Source organism: Strix uralensis, chromosome 18, assembly GCF_047716275.1.
Source record: "Strix uralensis isolate ZFMK-TIS-50842 chromosome 18, bStrUra1, whole genome shotgun sequence".
Taxonomy (NCBI): domain Eukaryota; kingdom Metazoa; phylum Chordata; class Aves; order Strigiformes; family Strigidae; genus Strix; species Strix uralensis.
Window position 1 is genome coordinate 11,614,359 of NC_133989.1, and position 18,386 is coordinate 11,632,744.

At 52.9% G+C, this 18,386-nt stretch overlaps 2 protein-coding genes across 7 annotated transcripts in view; one reads left to right on the top strand and one right to left on the bottom strand.

Moving 5' to 3' along the window:
* The first annotated feature begins 1,693 nt into the window (after positions 1 to 1,693).
* Positions 1,694 to 10,210, top strand: BLCAP (BLCAP apoptosis inducing factor). Of its 3 annotated transcripts, none has more exons than XM_074888720.1 (2): positions 1,694 to 1,849; positions 8,539 to 10,210. In XM_074888720.1, exon 2 carries the CDS (start codon positions 8,627 to 8,629, stop codon positions 8,888 to 8,890), a length of 264 nt encoding a protein of 87 aa, XP_074744821.1. In that variant the 5' UTR covers positions 1,694 to 1,849; positions 8,539 to 8,626; the 3' UTR covers positions 8,891 to 10,210. The 3 variants fall into 3 exon arrangements, with proteins under 3 accessions (XP_074744821.1, XP_074744824.1, XP_074744823.1); XM_074888723.1 differs by lacking the exon at positions 1,694 to 1,849 and adding an exon at positions 2,279 to 6,162; XM_074888722.1 differs by lacking the exon at positions 1,694 to 1,849 and adding an exon at positions 6,193 to 8,050.
* Positions 10,211 to 14,853: 4,643 nt separating this feature from the next.
* SRC (SRC proto-oncogene, non-receptor tyrosine kinase) overlaps positions 14,854 to 18,386 on the bottom strand; it is a 30,644-nt gene continuing 27,111 nt past the window's right edge. For all 4 annotated transcript variants that reach the window (XM_074888718.1, XM_074888719.1, XM_074888716.1 and 1 more), the window contains one exon: positions 14,854 to 18,209. In XM_074888718.1, coding sequence (XP_074744819.1) covers positions 18,001 to 18,209 — 209 coding nt within the window. In that variant the 3' untranslated portion in view covers positions 14,854 to 18,000. The remainder of the gene's footprint in view (positions 18,210 to 18,386) is intronic.

Below are 18,386 nucleotides of genomic sequence, written 5' to 3' on the forward strand. Positions count from 1 at the left end.
AAGTGCAACCATCAGCACATGCCAGAGCAGCTCAGAGCAGCCAAGGTCCCCCCAGCCTGGCTCCCTGTGCTCCAGGCATTAGTTGGGATCCTGCAAAGCCCCCCGAGTGCCAAGGCCAGCACCCATGGACACAGCTGGCACCGCAAGCCAAACCAGCCAAAACCAGCGTAAGAAACACGGCACTGCTGCAAACCGGACTGTTGCTTCTGCAGGAAAAAAGGTCCCTGTGCTGAGAATGATGAGGGCAGCCCACGCCAGGGCCAGCCAGGAGCTGCCACGGGCAAAGGGTGCCAGAGCTGGCATCAGCCAAAGGCTCTGGGGCAATTCCCATGCAGTGCCATAAACCAGGAATTTAAACAGCCCATAAAGAGGTGAGCCTGGAGTAACTGCAAAGCAGGAGGAAAACCATCCTGGGCTGGATTCTCACCTGCTGGGCCATCGAGGGGGCCAGTCTTATCACATCCATCAAACACAGGGGCCAGCCAAGCAGAAAACCCTGTGAGAAGTGCAGGCAGCCCAGCAGTCACAGCTAGGTGGGTTTTAAGCAGCTGGGAACACTCCAATTCTTAATGTTTGGGGTATTTTTCCTGGACTATTTCTTTCCCTTCCCTGTATGGCCTCCTTGGGAACCCAGCTGGAGCTGGTCATGGCTGAGCTGTGCGTGGTAACCTGCTGCTGGGTGTCTGCAGAAAGAAGGGCTGGAGCTGGGGTGCTCGCAGCAGCCTGGGCTTTGCTGCCAGCCCAGTGATGCTTGGCCAGAGGACTGCCAGCAAGCAATGTCAAAAATAAAGTGTTTAAGGCCACTGAGCTGTGACTGCTCTACCTCTCTGAGATACAGCACCAAGAAGGGTGCAGCATGGAAAACTGGGACCCCTTGGGGCTCGAGAGGGCTAAATCAGCAGCAAAAGTGCACTGCCGTGTGCGATGAGGAAGCAGCATGCAAGCAAGCCTAAAAATAGTATGCGATGGAATTCAAGAAAGCATATACTTGACATGCCGCACAGTGCAAACCTGTGAGCGTGTGAACAGCGCGCAGTGGTGTGCAGGGACACATGCCAACTGCGTGCAAAGAGAAGCCTGCAACCAGCATGCAACCACATCTAAGAAAGCGCGCAAGGAGCAGGCCGCCCTGCGGAGAGTCATGCAAGCTGCACGCACAAATGCAGTTACCTGCAACATGCAAGAACGCAGGCAAGCAGCGCGCAAACAGCAGGCGAAGATGTGTGTGCGCAGCAGAGCGTGCCAGAGCCCCGGCGCCGCGCAGGAGGCCTGCGGCACCGCGCGAACCCGCGCAGCGCAGGGCGCAGCGGATGCGAACCCCCGGCAACGCCGGGCAAAACGAGCCGGCGAGAAGCACGCCGAGCGGTGCAGAGAAGCGCCCAAACGGCACTTTAAATTTTAAAAAATTTACATAAATACATATAATTTCTTAAAAGGCAACGAAGCACTCAAAAAGCTGCAGGCGAGGCGCAGGCCCGGCGCTACGCGCATGCGCACTGGCCGGCCCCCGGGGCTGCCCGCAGCGCTGCCTGACGGAGCGGCGCCCACCCCCCACCGCCGCCCTCCCGGTCACCGCCGACGGAGCGCGGGCCCGTGGCGGAGCCGCTGCGCGGCGGGGCCGGGCCGGGCCGGGCTGTGCTCGGGGACAGGCGGGCGGCGGGCAGCCGCGGCGGGGTCCTGGCAGGACGGCGGCGCCCTGTCGGGGCGCGCAGGCGGCGGTGGGGGGCGTCCCCCGGGCGGCGCGGCCGGCTCCGCGGGCGGCCTCTCCCTTCCCTGCTCAGGGCGCGGCGCGGACGGGCCCGCGGCGGAGGCGGCCCCGGGATGGCGGCGTGAGGCGCAGCACCGCGCCGTGAGTACGGGCGGGGGGGAGCGGGCGAGGGGGGGGCCGCCGAGGCCCAGCCGCCCTCCGGGCCGGCGGCGGCGCGGGGAGGGGCGGGGAAGGGAGCCCTGCTGAAGCGATCCCCATTCCGCCCGGCCTCGGCGCGGCGTTCGCGCTGTCAGCGGGCGAGCGGAGGTCTGCCGGAGCCGGAGGTGACACTCGCCAACTTCAGGGACGGGAGGAAGCGCTCGGGGGTTGGGGGGTGTCCCAGGGCGGTGACGGCGGGAGAGCCGCGCTGCCGTAGCCGAGCGTGCGGGGGTTATAAACGAGCCGTTTTCAGCCCGCCGTGAGGACGCTTCCATTATTGCCAACCTAACATGAAAATAACACCGTATTCCCCCCCCCCCCCCCCCCCCCCCCTTTTTCCTGCCTCTGTACCGCTGTTCTCAGTCAGGAACATCTCATAGCTCGCTCTAGCACCTTCCATAAGCAAACCCTGGCCCACTTCTCCCCAGAGCAAGACACCTCTGACATCCTTTTGTCCAGCAGAGAACACGGCACTCCGCAGTGCTGCTGTGCCCGGGCAGGCACCCTCCCTGCTACCCCGCGGACGCTTTGAGCCAGTAGGCAAAGTGGGATTACAACCTGTTCTGTTGTACGAATGTTGCTTGTTACATCCCAAACACGCGAGTGCAAGAGGAGATGAAAAATGAAGCTCTTAAATGCAGTCTGCAACACACCGAACTCTCTTATACTTCATTACCCCTGTACTGAAACATTACAATTGACCTTGCAAATACTGTCATAGTGGAGTAGCCTTTGCCTTTCCAACCTGTATAAGTGCCCAGAACCCCTTGCCAATGCTGCATTTTTGCCTCTCTTTACCTGAGATGCAGAAAACTGGCCTTTATCAGGCTGTATTCAGACTTCTGAAGCCTGTCAAAGGCACAAAAGGTAGAGGAGAGATCCAAATTAAAACTAAAAATAATTATGTTTTTCAGGAAGCTTGGACTGGGCCTGGCATTTGTGATCTTTGGCAGTTAAACAAGGGCAGAGAGCAGGAATGAGGACCACTGAGAATTAATAAATTAGTACAGATGAAAGTAGCGATACTTCAAATGACAACTGTCGATGTTGACATCTCTTCCCACCACAGAGCTGGCTGACTTAACGTTCTGCTCCTGTGATTTACTGTGCAGAGGAACACAGATCACACTGCTGCCTTCCTGCTCACAGGTGGAGGTTTATTCACCCTGGTGCTGTGAGTGCACTGCAGCCCAAGTCGAGTGGGCACTGCACTACTGCTGGACACAGGCTAATCAATCCCCCAGTTAGTAACAAAGCTGGGAGAGCAGCTATGGAAGTGATGAAAAGTGGCTCAACAGAGCACCTCAGCTTGTCATGAAAGGAGTTGCTTTGGCTTGTCTCTAGCTTGAGAAATCAGAACACTTCGTAACCCCAAGGCTTGGTTAGTCAACGATTTGCTGCTCTTTTGGAAACTGTTTGCAATTATATTGCACCATTTCTGAGTCTACATCAAGTGTTCAAGGCATGAACTTATCAAAGACTGGGATAAGGCCTTTGCCAAAAATTGAAGACTCACTTTTTCCAGCTGAGTCATAGTGGCAGATAAAGCTTTAAGAAAATAGAAAAAATAGTGGCAAGACCAAAGAAAACCCTGAAGAAGTTAAATCCCGATACTGCAAATAGGTCTTAAAGTTTGAACAGTTACGGTTCTTGGGTTTTTTAAGAGAGAGGATTGGCATCTAGAAAGCTGGTCTGCTGTTGCTTTTCTTAGCTAAACTCCTCAAACTCATCACTTGGTAGCTCTTTCACCTCTTTTTTTTTTTTTTTTTCCCCAGTGCTTTGGATATTGTATATTTTTTAGAAGCCGTTTTGGGTGCTATCTGGTATTTGAGAGTTGGTTTTGAACACATGCTGGCAGCATGAAGCACTGCCCCCACACATCAGTTCAAGTTACATGGCTGTGACAGGTTTTTTGGTTTAAACAGTTTTAAGCAAACTGTACTACAGGTGAGCCTTATAGGTTAGAAACTCAGTGCAAATCCCTGAGGCTTACTTTGAAGTTTATGTGCACTGTGTAACTTGAGAGATTTTTATCTAGACAATGTGACTTTTCACTCCCAAGCAGAAACTTCGGCTTCTGGGAAAGGAGGAAATTGGCACCACCACCACCCAATAAAGAGGTTACTTGGTCTTTTATTGCAGATGTTCTGGCTGCCAGCCTGGGTGACTGTTTCTGTAGCATCTGCTGGGGAAGTTCCCTATGGACAGTACTGGCTTAACAGCTGCCTTAGTAAGGTCTGAACAATGTTACCTTTTAAGTGTTTAGGAAAAGCCAGCTGATTGTTCTCCCCATCAAGGTAAATAGACTGTTAAGGAATGAAAACATTCTTGAGAGAGATACAGACTTGGTGTTGGCATACTGATGTATGAAACCTATGGTGTAGAAACACATCTCAGCCTCTTAAGTGCTGAATTAGCTTGTAGAATACCAAGGAACAACTTGCTAGCTCCTCAGGTGGATTTATTCTAAAATGTCACTGATGCATTGCAAAGCACTACAGACTTGTGCTGTGCTACTCACTTTTGACTTGTCATAATGAAAGTTCTGTTTCTGGCTGGGAAAGGCGTGCCACTACCCTTGTACTGGAATTTGAAAATCCTCTCCACAAACATATACCAGTAGGACCTGCTGGTTTTGAATGGTCTTGGGAGGGAAGATGACAGAAGGAAGGGCTGTGAGCCCCATGGAAGCTGATTAATAAGCATGTGGAAAGGTATTGGTGTTTGCTTACTAATGAGGTGTGCAGGGAACCTCCCCAGGCTGCTCCTCTGCCTTCAGGAACCGGCAGGGACGAGGCTCCAGCAGCACATGGAGATCAGACGGAGCTGCTGAGCGCTGACTGCAGGGAGAGCAGCAGGAGCATCGCCTGCTGTCTGCTGCTGAGGGGTCTGAAGGAAGGTCCGGAGACTCTAAGAGCTGCGGAGGAGCAAGAGGAGGCAGTGGTGGTGCGATGAAAAGGAGCTGTCTGGTAAACATGAGTGGCCGCCAAGTCAGATGACTTGAGCAGGAGCATGAGAGCTGTCTTGAGGATAGCAGGACACCAGGCTGGCTAAGGAAAGATGAGTCAGGCAGGGGAGAACAAGAGCAACTGGTTGAGGAAAAGCAGGATGCAGTTGTGAAATAGGGAGCTGGTAGAAATACTGTTGGGTGACAGGTTCTTATTTGCTCTGGGACATGGTAATCTTTAGCTTGGATCATGAGGAGGGGACAAAAACAACAAGGTTGTTCTTCATTTGCAAGTTTCACCTTGCATGAGAACCTAGGCAAAACTGAATATTGTACGGCTTCAAGAAGGGACTGCCCATCCTGGGCCTCAGGGAGAGTGATAGTTCCCTGCTCAGTAAAGAGTTGATAGCAGGAGACGCTGTTTGTCTTTGATCAATAGTGTGGAAAGAGAACTCAGTCTCATTGCCAGCTGTATAAAGGAACCTCCAGTGAAGAGCTAGGAGGAGTATGTGGAAAGCCACTTGAGGAAGAGAGAGCTGCAGAAGTCTCTAATAGTAGGTACCTTACCTAGGATGGGCTGTGGGATGCAGCAGAAAAAGAGTTTTCAACCTTTAGCTGGTGGATAGTGGAGGGGCACACAACCACACAAGCAAACTGACTACAGATACGAGACTATTAGAATGTCTGCATTTGTTAGAAGCCCAAGAGGTTTTCAGATTGAAGGGCACTGACACTGAAACTTCATAGTAAAAATAGGCACTATTAAATGGTTCTTTGTTCTGCAGCGGTCGCACTGATTGCTACAAGCAACTGGCTCTTGCAGGAAATACCAATATTTAGAAATGGGTAACTTGTTCTGAGATTGATTTGCCTGTTTAGATAATGCTTACAAGCTTAGAATCAACTCACTGTTTGGAGCATTATCGTTTAAATCTTTGCCATGGTGAGGAGGCCAGATCGTGGAGTGAAATGCAGCTACATCACGAATTATAATTATACTCTTAAGGTGAGGTCAGTTGTAAAGTTTGGGAGCTAAAGGCTCAATAGTGACACGTGGCCTTATTAAAGCTGAGAGATTTACAACATTAGTCCTGGGAGATTCTAGAGCTTTGTTCCAGCCTTGTGCTCTTCTGACAGACACACTGTCTTAGGTTGGTTTTTATCCATTTCTTTATTCTAGAGGCAGCCCGAAGCAATTGTCTGTAGGCACTTTAAACTAAAGCTTCAAGAATGGGTGACCCAAAGACTGCCGCACGTGTCCAGCTACAGAAGTCAAGCTGCTGTGACTTCAGGGCTGGATCTAGCAAAAGTATGGCATGATGTTTATGCAGAGATTTGTACTGCTGAATGTCTGGAGCACTTGGGAGAGACAGACTGTAGGAAACTTCAAGGAAGGAACATTTCCAGAGGGTTGAGGCAGCTGCAGATCATTGATTTCGTACAACTTTGTTCTATTCAATGTAGTCTGAAGTAAAAAGTTGGGTAGTTGGGTTTAATTACCTTTCTGTTCAAATATTTGTTGTTAAATCTTTTCTCTCCATTCTTCCCCTTGGAAAAAAATTATCCAATATGTCTGCAGTACTTTTACTCCAGAAACATCTAAGCAATTCACAAAGGCTAGCAGATAGCATGTTTTGTTATGAAATAAGTAATCTTTATTTCCAGTTTATATATGGGGGAAACAGGCTTGGGACTGGGCTTGCCCTTAACGATACAAGTGAGTGACCTGCCTAAAACAGGACTAACAGTGGGAATTTTATTCCTTTGACTTGACTCTATCCATATTGCAATGTAAAATTAACTTCTTCCTTATTCTTTGGCTGCCTAACCACAGCTTAGTTTTACTAATTGGACCCCAGCTGCCCTCCCTCTGCTGGAGAGCAGTCTCGAGCACCAGCACAACATACTTTCCCCAGATACTCTTAATCTGTTTGCCCTGGTGGTGATTTTGGCTTGCATTCTCTCTCACTAACTTTAAAATAGATCCTGCTGCTAAGAACACAGTGGATGGCAGCATGCTTCCTGCTTCTGACAACAGAGCCGGTTGGTACCTACGAGCTTACAGAGCCGTAAAACAAGTCTGACCTCAGTGGTTTTTTGGAAGAGAACCATGTGTGGTTTTCTCTTGGCTTTTCTGTGCAATCCCTCATTCTCCTTCCCTTCGCCAGGAAATCCCTTCTCCTGCCAACAGGAGCCAGTGGAATGTGCTGTTTGTTTACCTTCTCACTCCTTCATCCTACTAACCTTCCCACCTCCCAGTTGTAATCCTAACAGGCTTGGCTCAGCCCTTCATTCTTCTGACAGAGCATTGCTCAGTTGAGTATTTTCAGATAAAAGGATTGCTGCAAGATGCTGTTCTGACCAGGCTCCGCTTAGTAGGGGTGAGGCTGTGGTGTTCTGCAAGGCTGGGGCTGTCCTCTCTCTGTCTGTCTGTCCATGCCCTGGCTAGCAGCTGCTTCGTTCAGTGTTGCTGCGTGTCATCATGATGTGCTACAGGACAGCAGGGAAGAGCACCCTTCCCAAGCTTTTCCCTTTTCCAGCATTCCCCTGTGTGGTTCTGCCTTTTTGGAGTAATAAACTAGGAGTACTTTCTTCTCATGGTTTCCCTACTGCATGAACTGAAGGAAAGTTTCCAGTTATTCCCTCCCAACAATACTGGTACTTTCTAGCCTGACCTGCTGTTGCTATCCCAGACTGCTAAACTCCACTCTTCTGCCCCCTTTCAACAGTTCTGGCTCTGTAAAAACATCTGCAAGGCATTTATTATTTTTAAAGCCATCTGAAATTTCTGGATGAAGATGTTTGTACTGCTTAGAACAAAAAAAACCCCACATGCTTAGTGTAGTTGATGTGCTTGCTAAAGGTAGAAGTGTGTTTTCTGGATTTACAGTGTGCTGCCATCCCTGGTTAGAGAAGCCCTTAAAGCTCACTGTTTCCCTAGGGTTTTATAATAATCCAAGTGAGGAAATCCTGCGTTTACAGCACTTATGAAAATTGCCATTTTGAGACTGTCCCCTCTTTGATCTATTCACATACTTTGTCTTATCTGACTTTAGCTGATTGGCAAGGATTATAAATCCCTTAAGCAGGGACTGTCCTCCCCTTTGTTTTGCAGCCTGGACACTGTCAGGGCTTTCCTGGGGAGCTACATGGATAGCTTGAATGTGATGCTGTCCTGCTGGAAGACTTTATAACAGGTCTGTGTCTGGGAGGAAGCAGTTTGTGCTCTTGACACTTCCTACACTAATGCTTCCTTAACACTTCTCTGTAGCACCTAATAGTTTACCCCTCAGTTGTATTTCTTTTTACCATCACTCAAGTCTTTGCACAGTCTTGGATAAATATGTGTGTACGGAAGGTTGTGGCAGCTTGTTTTCCATTCTGTTTCCTCCTCTCCCTTTCTGTTTCTGCACTATGCTGAAGAAAAGGGTCTCACAGCTGTTAGCCTGGGTAAAAGCCTGAGCAACAAAGCACACAGCATCTACACCAGCAGTAATCATGTCCCCAGCTGAGTGGTTCAGAAAGCAGGAAACTTTCCACCAGCTCTGCAACACACCAGAATTTAGTACTGGGAGTTCAGGCATCAGCATACAATGCTTGGGAGTAAATGAAGCTGTACAAAAAGAATGTCTGTTGATTTTTTTGCTGTTTCTCTGACATTCTGACGCTTTACCCCTCTCTACAGAACAGCCTGCCCGCTGGAGGAGTTGCTGGAGACTGTTCTGGATCACATCTGATTGCTGCTGCCCCGAGGCCCCAGCCAGCCAGCCACCATGTACTGCCTTCAGTGGCTGCTCCCTGTCCTGCTCATACCCAAGCCCCTCAACCCAGCATTGTGGTTCAGTCACTCAATGTTCATGGGCTTCTACCTGCTCAGTTTCCTCCTGGAACGGAAACCTTGCACAATTTGTGCCTTGGTCTTCCTGGCAGCTCTATTCCTCATCTGCTACAGCTGCTGGGGGAACTGCTTCTTGTATCACTGCACAGGATCCCAGCTGCCGGAATCGGCTCACGATCCCAGCATAGTGGGCACCTAGAAAACAATAATCTTCCAGTCTGCTGAGGGCTCTTGTTTTGCTTTTAAAAAGGGGGTGGGCTAGGGAGGAGGGAGGGGGTGTTAGGCATGTGACTGGAGTAAAAACAGCCTGTTTCCTGTAACTGTGTGTGGACTAGAGTGGTGAATTCCTCCCACTCTGCCTGTGAAATTGGACTTGTTTACTGTGTGAACTCTGGCAGCACCACCTGCTTTTTTAGAAGCAGAAATCTTTTTTTCCTTCCCATATCACTGGGAACGGACACCAGCCCTCCTGAGAACTGGTGGAAGACCGCGCTGCTGGCCTCTGCCCAGGTGCTGCGCGGCGGTGGAGTTGTGTGTCACTTGTCTGCATTAGGCCAGTGGTCTAACTCAGGACTCGTGGCCCCCTGATTTCTACTCAAGTAGCTACAAGATTATCTTCATCTTCCTCTTCGTGGGGAGCCAGCCTTCCCACCTTGCTGATCAAGGGCAAGCTCAAGAGCTCACAGATGCACTTGGCCAAAAGCTGCTGGAGCCAGAGGCAGTTGAGTCATCTCCTCCTGCTCAGCCTGCCAAAGAGATGCGTGCACTGCCGAAGTGCTTTCTGAACTCCTTATGCTCCGAGATCATAGCCTGAAAGCCTCAGTTATGCTGCTGCTTTTATAAAGCCTCACAGGTAGTGGAGACTCTCTCTTCCCCTCCTCATAGATTTCCAGGGTTTACCAAGGTATTGACTGTTGGGATAAAGAACCAGTATGCTGCAAGATGTGGGGTTTTGAAAGCTGCTGTGAACCTCACCCTATACAACTCACGCTAGCCCAAAAAGCCAGCTGTGGGCAGGGCAGGAGAGGATCCCGAGGTGGAGGCATGGCTTGAAGCAGTAAGTGCTTCAGCTGTTTTCAGTGATAGTGTTTTGGGGCCAGGGGTGACAGAAGGTGCTGGTGCTACTGACTGGAGAAGGCAGGAGGTGAGAGGAGTGCCTGGTGTCTCCATCTCCCCTGGCAGAAGGATGTCAAAAAGCCTTGGGCAGGGGAGTGTCAGTCCTGCACACCACAGCTGTGCAGAGCTCCACACTGCATACGTTACTGTGCAGCCGTGGCTCTTGGGGAGCCCAACCTGGGGCAGAGGTTTGTGGGAAACATTAGAGGTTAACACAAAATACTGTCCCTAAACTTTAAAGGGTTCCCTCCCCTTTGCTATCTTCAGTCTCGTAGTGGAGAGCAGCAGAAGTGGCTGTTGCAGTCCCCAAGAAGCTCAAGCTATGAGGTTGTGAAACTTCCAGAGTATTGTTTGTTCATTGCACAGCTGTTCAAAATGTTTAATAAAGCTTTATAAACTTTGGTCTGTGGCCTCCTGCCCAGCATGATGCATTGGGTGTTCATTGTGGATGCCTTAGCCCAGCAGTCATGTGTCTGTATTGTTCTGTTCCCAGCACAGAACCCGGGGAGTTTCCAGCAAGAGGCAGAGCCTGTTTGCCCTGTAGCTCTCGGTACTGACTCTTCTCATTAACCGTCGAACCTGACCGTGGGCAGACCAAGAACCGTACTGGTGATTCCCAGACAGACTCACACACAGCACAGGTTGTATCTCTGCACTTACGTGACAGATTCGCCCTCTCCTTATCGCTTACAAAATTAAACCAGAGCCGCCACTAGTCCCAACCCTGGCAGGAAAGGCGAGCCCATCGCAGGACACCGCGTCTTCCTGACCTGTCCCTGCTGTGGGCAGAGACCAGGCAGCAACCCAGCTGCCACCAGCCATCCCCGGGGAGATGTGGTTGTGTTGGCCCTTCACCAGCCTTGGCCGTGACACCGTGCAGTACCGGGGGGACAAGGGGGACACATGCTTCAGCCAGACAGGGGACTTGGATCTGACAGCACCCAGGAGCACCTTGGAGAGTTAGCCAGTGCTGCTGGAGCTGAAAACGGCTTCCTCTACCCTTGCTCCAAGCCCTGAAGATCAAGTCCAAGTTGGAAAGTGTTCAGGGCATATCAGTATTCACGTGTTTTAAAAAAAGCATGTGCCACATCACCAAGAATAGATATGACAGCTCTGTCACCTGTCAGGCCAAGGGAAATCCCAGTAGCTGTCATATCAGCTCCAGCATAAATAACAAATAGAAAGGAGAGAGGAAGGCCTCTCATTTGCAAGCTATGGCAAGACTGTTGTCTGTGCTCTGAGCAACTTTTTAAGTTTAAATTTATTCAAGCTAATGCAGTCCTTTTAAGAGTACATTTTTGCTGCTAACTAGCCAAGTTGCACTCTGCAGCGATTTAAATAAATCCTAGCCACAAAGCCAGACAGTCCTTTGGATGAGAGCAAGCCCTGGCTTTGTACATGGGGTTCAAGACAAGATGCAGCTGCAGGCTTCTGCGAGACCCAACTCAGAGGTAAAAGCACTTCAAAAGGGGAAGCTGCTGGTGTAGTGACAGGAGAGATCTTGGCAGACCGATGCGTAAGAAACCTACTTTTCACAGCTCTCCCACCTGAACCGTAGTTCAGGAGCGCTCTTTGATATGCACACAGCCCTCACCAGCACACTGTCTTGCCCTCTTTAGGGCACAGAGATACCATCTTCATTTTAAAGATAGAAAATTAAAGCAAATTCATCATGGTCAGACAGAAAGCCTCAGGCAGAGTGAGGAACCCAACCAGGTCCCGCTTCCCATGCTAATGCCCTGCTTGTCCTTCTCTGTAGAGACACCATGAAAAACCAGCCTGTGACTGCAGAACAGGTTGAACCCGATGGCTTTTGAAAAGCAGCATCACAGCTTCCCTGCTTGTGCATGGCAAATTGGACTGAGCCCGTACAGACACAGCACCTGTGCTCTCGGGCAGGCGTTTGCTGGCTGCACAGAAGAAAGCTCAGAGGAGATGTTCTGCCCTGATCTCAGGGAGCTTCTCTGCCAGAAGAGCAGTGGGGTGGCTCTGTCCCCTGGTATCTTGGAGGCACCGAGGGGTGTCTGCCTGGGGACTGCAGTGGTGGGCAGGCGTCCCAGTGGTGTATCTACGCTAGTGACTCTGAAAGCAGTGGGGTTTAAAACAACTGCTGCGTTGTGCCAGGTCCCATCGAGCCTGGACACGGCCCGCAAGGGCTTTGGCACGGAGCTGTATTACAAAGTGTCCATCTGCCTGGTGCTCCCTAGATACAGGGAGCAGGAGCTTTAAGCTGTTCCTTTGTCTTTCCATTTGAAGGAGAGATCATTTTCTTTTCTAGGTCACATAACAGATCAGTAACACAGCAGGGTCAAGAAAGATAAAAAAAAAAAGCCAAACAAACCCAGGCTCAGATCCCTAGAAACACAGATGCAGCTTAGCTCAAGCAGACTTCAGGCTCCTCCCTGCAGCCTCAGGGTCTGGGGGCTTCTCACTCCCCTCCTTACCACTCCTCAGGGAGAGGCAGCATCCCCAAGATGAGCAACTGGGACACCATGAGGCTTCCCATGGAGAAGTTTTGGCCATGACTACCAGGCTGGTATGGCTTTTTGAACTCTAGAGCTGCCAGACATCCATGTGGGTGCATCTCATTTCAGGGGCTAGTGTTTGGCAGTCGAGCTCCCAGCACTGCTTGGGGTGCAGGCAGGGAATCAGCTGTCGGGGGCCACCACGGCCACCAGCCCACTTTCCGGGTGTCTGCCCCTCCATCCCTGGATCTTGTCAATTAGTGCCTCCTGCCTGCCTCCTACCCTGAGACAAGCGCACAGCATGGCCTTACTAACTTCGCAGCAGACAGAGGAGAGATGTTGATCCCACTGAGGAGCCATTTGGGCTGGAAGCACCCCCAGGCAGCTCAGAGAGGCAGCCAAGTCCAGAGGTGCAGCCCTGCTGCTGATTGCACTGGGTTTCCACAGCCTCCAACCTTACCCTCTCACGTTGTTACCGTGGGGCTGGTCCAGCCAAACTCCCTGAGCCAGGGAAGGCACAAACATCACTCAGTGCCACAGTGATGCCCTGCCTGTGCCCTTTGGTCTTACCTGTCTCTTACTCCTTGCACTGGAGCAGTTTCCTAGCCTTCAGCAACTGTGGGAGGTAAGCTAGATGTCAGGTAAGGACTTTAGCCTTTCCCTCAGAAGCCTGGAGATTAACCCTTGGCAAGAGGGTTTTGCTACACCTCCAAGCAAAGCAAATCCTCTGGTAGAAGGGCAAGGGAGGATGGGTGGCTCGGGTGCCACCCCAACCTGCTGCTGGGGGTATGAGATCCAAGTGGCAGAGACTGCAGAGGACAGAGATAGGCTTTGTCCTCCAAGTCAATACATGCTGGCAGCCTCCCGTTCACCCCTTGTCACCAGCGAGCAGCAGGCACAGTGGGGGCTGGAGCCAGACCCTGTCCCAAGAGCCTTTTTACTGGGACTGGGCTACGGAGAGACCCCAGACCCACAGTACAGCCCAGGATTTGCTCTTGGGGCTCCTCAGCATGCCGAGCAGTTCAGGGCTGCCCCCCACCTACTCGCAAGCATTTATCCTCTGGGAGCCTGCGTCAAGAGCCAGCACTTGATGTGCTTTTGGGGTGCTACCACTGAACTTTGGGGAAAGCGAAGGGGATGTTCAGGCCAAACAACTCATCCTTGCCATTTTACGTGCCCGTTGCCAGCACAAGCTGCCCAGCACAGCGCCCCCACCTCCTCGCCAGACCTGCTGTGGGGACAGCCACAGCCCCCACCCTAACACCGAAATCCTCTCCCAGGCTTACAGGGTGCAACGCAAGTGGGAAGCAAACAGCAAGGTTAAGTCCATTAAAGGAGGCATGTGGGCTAATCCCCAGGAGCATCTGCCTGGCTCAGGCTGGGGATGCCTGGCAGGGGGGCCTGCTGGTCTGAGTGGGCAGAGGGGGGTCACTCCATGGCAAAACAGCCACTGAACACAGCCAGGGTGGGCTGCAGGTGCTGCCAAGTGCCCCAACTATCTTTTTAAGATGCCTCAGCTTCCACTGAGGCTGAAGACTGGACACAGAGCAAAGGGGACAGAGAGAGGAGGAAACTAGCAGTGCTATAGGCAGGGCTTGGAAGTACCAAATCCACCCCCCTCATCCCCTGGGCACGACCCACAGCAGACACACTCACTGCCCCAGGGCTCGGGCTGGACTGCAGCACCCCAGCCTCCCCACAGCATCCCAACCTCCTCTGTACACCACCCCCATGGCCACCCCACTCCCGAGCTGCAATGCCAAAGGGGCAAAGCCAAGGGCTGGAGGAGCCTCAGCCCCAGCTCCCATCCGAGAGTGACCCCACTGACCCACCCCCAGCCCACACATGGACCAAGGGACTTGCCCACAAGAGATAATCCCTCAATCACTTAATTGCTTTAAAGAGAAGCAAAACATAAAGCATTCAACATTTAAGGTGCTAAGACTGAGTCACTTACCAGCCCAAGGAGGGAGCAGCCACACACCAGCATCAAGTAACCAGACCCAGAGACTTGGGGCATTAAAGCCACCCCAGACCACAGTGGTGATCAAGGAGGAACAGCATCACTGAACCACCCAGCTTTCAGAAGACCTGCTCCCCCCCCCAACCCTGTGATATAGATCAATTACTTAATCACCAAGTTAGGGATCCCAATCAGCACCCACTAATTATCCTAACGAAGCCAGCTTGCTTGTAGTTGCCAACGAAGCAGATTCTGCTGAAGGGAGGGCTGCTCTCTGTTCTGTCCCCCCCAGACCAGCTGATGGGGGTTAGCAGTCAGGCCTCCTGCCTGCTGGGCTTGGGGCAGCTGGCTGGCCCTGGCTCTTGGAGCAGGAGGGACACAGCAGATGAGGCTCCTCTTGCCGGAGCAGGCGCTGGGGCTGTGCTGGACCATGAGCCTGCATGGGGACACAGGAATGGCTCCAGCACCACAGGACAGAAGTGGCACCAGATCCCAGAAGCATCAGCCAGAAAAAGCCTCTGAAGCACCAGGAGTGCCACATGGGCATGGCACGTGCTCCAGGAACCACTGACTCCCGTAACAGGGATGCTGAGAAGTCTTCTCATACATGAGCTACACTTTTTTTTTTTTGTGAGGTCTGTTTGTATTTAATTATCAAACTGCAAAGTATTTACATCAACATTAGAGTTTCAAAGCATCTCCACCCCCCACCACCCACAAAACTGGACCTTTTCAGGTTTTTCTCCAAAGTTTTATTATTATCCAAAAAAAAAAAAAAAAAAGCTAAATATTTTACTTAGACACCGAAAAAGGCAGGTGGGGGGAGAGGGGAGCTGGAGAGAGAGAAACAGATCCACATGTTCTCTGCATAGTCGGAGATCTTACAAAACACTGTTTAAAAAAAATGATAACAGCAGTGAAGAATAACTTGTAGGGCATTACTGACCCTGGGAAGCCAAAGAGCATCCTTAGGTGGGGGCTCCCCTTTGGAGTTTATTGGCTTAAAAAATAAATTGGCAGACAACAACGGTGATGGAGGAGAGGCTCTCGATCCCCAGGGCCTCCTGGTCGTGCCAGCTGCAGCGGCGAGTCTGGAGATGCTGGGTCCCACCGAAACCGCTGCACAGAAACATGGATGGACACATGGACATGCAGACACACAGCCCCAACCCCGTGCAGGAGGGTTCCTTGAGGATTGCTCTACTGTCTTCTGCCCTGAAATGTCCCCAGCATGTCTCCTTCGTCAGAGCTTGCCAAAAGCCATGGGGAATTAAGCCAGCCTGGGGTGTTCCTTGCACCAAGGCTGCGTTCCTGCTCTGCCGCTTGCCGGAAAGAGCCAGAAAATGAAACCACTGGGTTAATCCCGTTCCCGTCCCGCTGCACTCATGCAAGACCCCGTACGTGCTGCAGACAGCCAAAGGCCAAACCTTAACATGTGCACTTGCCTTCTCTCTCCCCTGCTTTCAGATCAAATCTGGCTTCTGCATGTTAGTTTTAAGAGGTTTCTCCTGGGGATGGGGATTCTGTATAATTGAGGCAGAGCTATGGCACAGGCCAGCCCTTGGTGGCCAGCTGCTGTGGGACAGGGCTCTTTGGCAGTGCTGACAGGGACGCAGCAGCCGCCCATCCCAGGGATGGAAAGACCCAGAATATCAAGGTTTGGAGAGCTCCTGCCCAAACGCTGGGTACAGCAAATCTACTAGGAAGTGGGGAGAAAAGGCTCCAAGTCCCAGAATGATTTAAAAAAATCCATTAAACCAGTCACTGTTCTCTAAGCCAGCAGGATCTCTCCATACTGCTGAAGAACCTGTTCAAGCTGATTTCAAAGGTTTTACTCACTAAAAAGGAGCCACCAACCAACCAAGTGAGCACTTGGTTCATAAATAAGCGGCTGGGGAGCTGCAGGAGCGAGCGGCAGCAGTGGCATGTCTGGGCCCTGCTCCAGCAGAGGTTTGGGGAGGGGGTTTGGGCTGCCCCCCTGCTCATACTCAGCTCCCACCCAGGGACACTGGCAGCGCAGCGGGGGCTGGTGAGAGGTGGTTTGGGTCTGCTGTCTGCAAGGAGGCTGTGCCGGAGGGAAACCCCATCCCACAAGCGATGGGGAGGCAAAGAAAGCCCACCGCCCGAGGACTGAGAGGTGGGCGAAGCTGCTGGCTCCCCTCTCCAGGTCCTTCCCATGGGTGCGTGGCAGCACCCCTGCCCCACAGCACCCCCTCGAGCCCCCATCCCACCCGTGGCCCAGCAGAGCAGCCAAAAAGCCCCAAGGTCTTTCTGAGCGAGGCTGCCCGGGACCCGAGAGGTGAGGGAGCAAAGCCTTGTGAGCCACCACGGCGAAGGGTTTCCAGCTGGGTACAGCCGCATGAGGGGGAAAAAAATCAACACATGCAACTAAGTCAATGTTTGGGAGGGTGCGGGGACCACTCGAGGGCTATGTACAAGCAGGTGCTGGGCAGGAGAGCACAGGGGCTGGGTGCTGCCCTGCCGGCCCTGAGTTCAGCCCCGTGGGATGGGTGTGGGGGCAAAGCTGGGCACAGATAGCCACCCACTACCAAAACAGGGCTGAGGCCTTTGGGAGCGAGCAAGGGAGAGGAGGATGCAAATGTCTCCCGTGCAGCACAGCGCTTCCCAGGACTCTCCTCCAGGATGGTGGCCCATGGTTGGGGATGCTCCCACTGCATGGGGACTGCAGCCCAGTAGCTGAGACACAAGGGGTAGGGGGAAGGCAGCTAAAAACGTACTGGGTGGACAAAAGCATTTGTGAAAGACAAGTATTTTCCCCAAAACACTCCCACACCCTCAACAGCCACACGTGCCATGCACCCAAGCCCTGCGGTGGCATCGGATCTGGTGGCAGGGCCAGCCCAGGGGACTCTGCCGGTGGGAGAGCTGGTGGTGGAGCCGGGGAGGGCGGCTGGGGGGAGCTTCCCAGGGAGCTGGCTGGAAGACCAGGACTGCTTGGTGGGAGAAGGTGTAGCTGGGGCAGCGGGGCTGGTGGCAGGCAGGGTGAGGGCTCTGCTGGCACCCCCAAGTGCCACTCCCAGGAGAGATGAGATGGATCCCTTGTGGGGACAGACGCAGCTGGAAGATTCGAATGTGCACCCAGGTAACTCCCACGGGATGGTGTTGGTCACTGGAGCCATGAGCAGCCACATTTCACACTGCCGGTGAGGCTGCAGTGAGGCCAGAGGGACCACCAGCGTTCCACTGCCACCCCACACTGGCACCACTGCTCCAGAGCATCGCCCCCTCCGAACCAGCCAGGGATAGTGCCTTCCCCGTGCCAAAACGTCTCTGCTGGCGCCCTCGGGAGAAGCGGAGCCAAGGAGGGGATGGCAGGGAGGGCAAAGGGGCAGGGAAATTTGTGCTGATTTAGAAAGGGGGTGCAAGAGACTGGGGCCATGTGTCCAAGGCAGGGTGATGCTGTCCCCAAGTTCCTCCAGGCTCACCCCAGAGCTGCTGGGGGGGAAAGATCTCCCAAAAGCCAAGTGTCTCGGAGGGAGATGCTCCACTCGCCCTCTCGAGCCGGCTCTACCAGCGCCCGCAGGCTCCTCTCGCCAGCGGGACGGCGCCACTTCATTAAACACAGGCCAGAAGTCTTAATGAGTGATGGGGGGACCCAGCACCTCCCCTGGCCACATCCGGAGATGATGCCCCATCCTGCTCCGGGTCTGCTCCACAAAAAACTGGCCCCTCGGCGGGGAGGCCAGCCCTCGGCGCCCCGCGGCGAGGACGGCAGCGTCCCTGGTGCCAGGAGGAGCTCCGGGTCTATAGGTTCTCGCCGGGCTGGTACTGGGGCTCTGTCGAGGTGAAGTAGTCCTCCAGGAAAGCCTGCAGGTACTCAAAGGTGGGTCGCTCCTCGGGGTCCTTCCGCCAGCACTGGCACATGAGGTCGTGCAGGGACTCGGGGCACTCGGGCGGGCAGGGCATGCGGTACCCCCGCTCCACCTGGTCCAGCACCTCTCGGTTCACCATCCCTGCGTGTGGCCAGAGGAGAGCGGGCATTGATTAGAGCCCAGCCAGATCCTGCACCGCACCTTCCCCAGAGGGGACACTGAGGGCATCGTGCTGGGATGAGCCTTATGGGCAACTCTGGTGACCCAGAGAGAGAGGGACCCCCCAGCCCAACATCGCTTGTCCCTGCCAGCCTGTAT

Coding starts and splice junctions, on each gene's coding strand:
- BLCAP (XM_074888720.1), top strand. CDS start 8,627: ATGTACTGCCTTCAGTGGCTGCTCCCTGTCCTGCTCATACCCAAGCCC.